Source organism: Triticum dicoccoides, chromosome 6B, assembly GCF_002162155.2.
Source record: "Triticum dicoccoides isolate Atlit2015 ecotype Zavitan chromosome 6B, WEW_v2.0, whole genome shotgun sequence".
NCBI classification, from domain to species: Eukaryota; Viridiplantae; Streptophyta; class Magnoliopsida; order Poales; family Poaceae; genus Triticum; species Triticum dicoccoides.
Genome location: NC_041391.1, coordinates 74318749 through 74323768, shown reverse-complemented (window position 1 = coordinate 74323768; position 5020 = coordinate 74318749). Strand labels below are relative to the sequence as shown.

The following is a 5020-nucleotide window of genomic DNA, read 5'->3' as shown; positions in this document are numbered from 1 at the left end:
TCGTACGTACACGCGCTCAGAGCAAGAGGAATCCGAGAAACATGACGGACCTGTTGCTCGTAAAAATACCAGAAGAATACCTTATTATAGTACGTATGCATACTCAGACGTACTGGCTAAGCAATGCACGACGAATTAGTTGATACTACTACACTAACAGTTTCAAACTCTCCTATGGAATAGTTTCATTGCCGGAAACTTGCCAAGCGAAGAAGTAGATATTCTGCATGTGTGTTGCTTATAGATTTTTGCTGTTAGTTAGCTCTGCTTTAGCCTTTTTAGTTGCGCATGTTTGTCCTCTGGCCCTGACAGATTCAGTGAACTTGTTGGCTTCATTTTCATTGGAACCGGTGAGGCCCTCCATGTTACTCTAAAAAAACACGGTTGGTGGATGCACGACGTGACACGCGTGAGCGCGATGTATGCTACAATCGTGCACGTTTAGTGAATTTTGCACATGACTCGCCTGGAGCAGACAGTCTACTCCTCGGTGGAGAATGGATCCACGCAGAGCAACCTCTCCTCTCCTCTCCCCTTCCTATAAATTTGGAGGGCATGTATGCATTGCTCATATCCTCCATCCATCCAAAGGCACAGCAGTAGCAGCTTGTTCATCTCATATCCTCCAGGCTTAGTTACCAAGTTAACTAGCCTACTTACCCGATCTGTAACACGCCACACTACGCTAGCCAGCCACCATTAATTCAGAAACTGATGGCTGCTGCTGCGCATGCCTTCTTCTCCTTGTCCTCGGTCGAGCCGGTGCTCCATTCGGCTTTACCGGTAGCTGGCAATGGTGGCCGGAGCGGCCGCAACCATGGCTTCTTCCGCCCTTCGACGGTGATATGTCCCGGGCGGGAGCCTGCGTCCCATGGGCTGTCCGATGATTTTGACTTCCAGGTATATATATTGTTATGGCCGGTGAATGCACTTAGCACACATGCTTGTCTTTTTTAGTTACACCAGGGGTCAATTTCAAACCCATCAGAGCTAATGTTGAGCCTTAGCTTTTTGAATCTCACCAGGCTGTCGTCATAAACGGCATCTTCCACGGAAAGAAAAATAAAAGAGACTTGGTCGTAGGAGAAACTAGTTAATAAATCAGTCTTGCTAAGTTTTAGTCGTCCGAGACTTCATTAAGTCTTAGTTGATGCTATAGTCATGAGATCTTGCATTGAGATCCGTGCAAAAAATCTGTTTTTCTTTTTCTCTCTTACATGGTATCTCACTTGATAAGATTGGATTAAATCTCAGTTGACTCAGACCGAACCACACCCTTAGTAAATAGAAGTGAAGCTTGAACCTTGGCTAGCCCCTCCACCTCATTTTCTATACCCTTAGTTTAGAAGTCATTCAAGGATGCTGTGTCTACTCCGAACGGACGAGATATAGAAGATGTCTATTTCATTCATCAATTAATGATATCTTTTTTTTTGTGGTTGATAATGATATGTCTTTTGAATGAGGACAGTTCTGAATCCTTACCTCTTCCTGTTATTTTTTTTAAATGTTGGGAAAATATAAACATACATTATCATGGAAGTATGTTAATAGAGAATCTAATTATTTTAAGTCATGTAAACTATGTATTCTTTTTTAAAAGAAATTTGCTCTTTGTGTGCAACAACAGGAAAGCCTAACGAATGTTCAAGCATTGCTACATCACCATCCAACGAGTGGACGAGGCTTATTGACCACTGTCGATCACCTCAAGCGCCTCTGCATCGACCACTATTTCCAAGACGAGATAGACACCATCGTGGACTCATGTGCAGATCTCATCCATGGTGACGATCTGCTTTATGCAACCCTTTCATTGAGGTTGATGAGAGAAGCTGGGTATTGTGTTTCGGCAGGTCAGTAAAATACAAGCTTAGCATGTCAAGACAAATAAATACACAAGTTTGGGAAGCTTGAGTGCAGTAATAGTCTATGAAAATAATTCGGCGCGATAACTTTATTGGAAAAAAATATCAGAGTAGCCAAATCTAATAGAATTTTTTAAACGTTTTTTTTGTGGAGTGTACAAGCACCTCCCTTGAGACGTATTCTTCCCATTATGTATGACTCTGGCTAAGAGCCCATCTGCATGACTTGGCAGACGATGTTCTTCGGAAGTTCGCAAATGATAATGGTGATTTCAACCTTGGGCTCAGCAAAGACGTTAGAGGGCTGCTGAGCTTGCAAGACATGTCACACCTCAACATGGGAGAGCCATCACTCTACAAGGCAAATGAATTCTCAAGCAAGCATCTTAGATTTGCAATTAAGTATTTGGAGCCAAACCTTGCAAGATATGTGAGGCAGTCATTAGACCATCCCTATCATGTGAGTCTGATGCAATACAAGGCAAGGCACCATCTGAGCTACCTGCAGAACTGGCCCACTAGGAACATGGCAATTGAGAATCTGGCATGTGCAGAGTTTCAGATTAAGAAGTTGCAGCATCACAGGGAGATGCAAGAGGTTAGGAGGTATAAACATATAAACGACTACCTTTCCATGTTTAATTTTGTAAAAAGTAGCAAATATGTCCACCATCTTGCTAATAGAAAAACGCTAGAACTGTTGGACAAATTTTATAAATTAGTACTTTTGGTTGATAATGTATTCCCGCAATTGAAAGGGTGGTTGTTTTTACTATATGAAAATTTCCCTTTGACACAGATGGTGGATGGATCTGGGATTGGCTCAAGATGTACCGGCTGCAAGGGACCAACTTCTTAAATGGTACATGTGGCCCATGACTGTCCTAGAGGGTTTCTCCTTCTCTAGATATCGGATCGAGATCACAAAGATCATATCCATAGTCTACATTGTGGATGACATCTTTGATCTTGTCGCCACACAAGAGGAGATCTCTCTCTTTAATGAAGCGATCAAAATGTGAGCAATGATGTTCCCATGAAATTAAGATTGATAATTGTTAGTGAAGAAATATCGTAATTAAATTGAATATTAAATATGTCCAATCGCATATTCAAATTTCTTTAACTTTTAGCTACAATATATGAAGATTTTTTAAGATTGGTTTGAAATAAACATTGTGCCTTTAAGATAAACATTTACATATATTAATATTTTTATAATTATTTACTGCATATTCATAAAGACCAGTGCACATTGCCATCGTAGCCCATGTATAAGGTCTTGACTAGAATGGTATCTATTTGTTAATGGGATAATAAGACTCATGTGTTAGTTAAGACCTTATACATGATGTGAAAAATGTTGTTATGGAAGTTTCACACACAAATTGCATATTTTGACAGGTGGGATCTTGCAGCTGCTGACTCACTTCCCAACTACATGATATCATGTTACAAGGCTCTTTACACCATTACAAACGATATTGCCGACATGGTTAGAAAAGAGCATGGAGCGAACCCTATCAATCATCTCAGGAAAGCTGTATGTCTACTAGAGTAGTTCTTCATTTCTCTTTAGTTTCATTTTCCAAAGCAACTAAATATAGTAACAGTACCGGCTAAAATATTTATGTGTACTGTATAATTTTTGAGTATTTTATCCTATGTATGATTATTTGTTGTTCCTTTCTTTTGTCCGTGCTCTCCCTCCCCACACCACCTCCTCCTTTTCCTATTTTTCTAATTTTCTCGACTGACTTTCCTTGAATAATCTCAACTGACCCATGTTTTATTGGCTTACCAGAAACTCAATTTATTTTCTTTGGCAAGCCAATAAGTGATAAGAATTGATACAATTATCTAAAGTGCATTTTTAGTACCTAATCACACTAAAACTAAAATGGCGAGGAAACCATGGCGATTATATACAAAATATGTGCGCCCCTATTGCAATGTAGTGAAATTACCTAATTGTATGTACAAAAATAATAGATGGTAAAATAACACTTAAATAGTTGATCTTTTCTTCCTGCCTTTTTCTTCTTATAGTGGGCAACTCTGTTTGATGGATTCATGATCGAGGGGAAATGGTTATCTACTAATCAAGTCCCTACATCCGAGGACTACCTAAGAAATGGAATCATCACTTCAGGAGCACCACTTGTTTTCCTACATCTTTTCTTCATGTTAGGGCATGATTTAACAGAGGGCAACAAAGACAACATTCATCGGGTCATCTCCTGCCCTGCAAAGATAATGAGGCTCTGGGACGACATGGGTAGTGCAAAGGTTAGAACACAGAAAGGATGTAATCGAATAACACATTAGGGTTAACACTAGCAATTTATTTTACATAAAATCATTCAGTTCATGTCCTAGTGGGTGCTCATCTACGTCGACATTAACCAAAATAGGCATGATCTGACATTTTTGTTCTTTGTCTAATGCAGGATGAATCACAAGAAGGGCTAGATGGATCATACAAAGAGTTATACCAGAGAGAAAATCCTCGTGGTGATGCCGATGGGCACATGTTGGATATGATTGCGAGTGAATGGGAGTGTCTGAACAACGAATGCTTCTCCGGGATGAAGTTAACATTATCGCATAGCTTCATCACGGCATCACTAAACTTTGCAAGGATGGTCCGCGTCATGTATGGCTACGACGACGAGCAAAAACTCCCCATCCTTGAGGATTACACCAGGATGTTGCTCTTCTAAATCATGCATTCTAGCACATTGTATATAAGTCTTATAAATGCAGTGCATCATTTATTTTGTAAGGTTGCCATCTAGGATGTTGACTACATTCTGCATCATTAGCATATGCGTTTCAATTGTAAAGACGATAATATACCCGAAGAAAAGTTCTGAACGGCCTGTAAGGCTATATAGTGTTGCGGTGTGTGATAAGATTGATGCATATGAATTCAAGGGAATTGGGCCGTATTAAATATTTTATAATGAAATTTGTGAATGTATGAGAATAGTATTGGATGGTGCAATAGGTGACTCAAATTTAGTTTCAGCAATGCGTATTGTACATACCAAGGCAAATGGGATCAAAAATACTACAAGGGCACCAATCTCATAAGGGCAAAGCAAATCACTCATTTGTGGAAGACCCTCTTTGCAAACAGGGTTTTGCTG

At 39.8% G+C, this 5020-nt stretch overlaps 1 protein-coding gene across 3 annotated transcripts; it reads left to right on the top strand.

Annotated features, from left to right (window-relative positions):
* The first annotated feature begins 568 nt into the window (after nucleotides 1-568).
* Nucleotides 569-4817, top strand: LOC119326303 (S-(+)-linalool synthase, chloroplastic-like). 3 transcript variants are annotated; one of them, XM_037599984.1, is made up of 7 exons: nucleotides 569-900; nucleotides 1631-1856; nucleotides 2102-2474; nucleotides 2668-2730; nucleotides 3273-3411; nucleotides 3918-4157; nucleotides 4319-4817. In XM_037599984.1, exons 1-7 carry the CDS (start codon nucleotides 715-717, stop codon nucleotides 4589-4591), a joined length of 1500 nt encoding a protein of 499 aa, XP_037455881.1. In that variant the 5' UTR covers nucleotides 569-714; the 3' UTR covers nucleotides 4592-4817. The 3 variants fall into 3 exon arrangements, with proteins under 3 accessions (XP_037455881.1, XP_037455883.1, XP_037455880.1); XM_037599983.1 differs by having other exon boundaries at nucleotides 570-900; nucleotides 2668-2886; XM_037599986.1 differs by lacking the exon at nucleotides 3918-4157 and having other exon boundaries at nucleotides 2668-2886.
* Nucleotides 4818-5020: the final 203 nt, after the last annotated feature.

Excerpts from the sequence above, each read along its gene's own strand:
- LOC119326303 (XM_037599983.1), top strand. The coding sequence starts at position 715 with ATGGCTGCTGCTGCGCATGCCTTCTTCTCCTTGTCCTCGGTCGAGCCG. Across the intron at positions 901-1,630 it reads CCGATGATTTTGACTTCCAG|GAAAGCCTAACGAATGTTCA; the intron begins GTATATATATTG and ends GTGCAACAACAG. Across the intron at positions 4,158-4,318 it reads ACGACATGGGTAGTGCAAAG|GATGAATCACAAGAAGGGCT; the intron begins GTTAGAACACAG and ends TGTCTAATGCAG.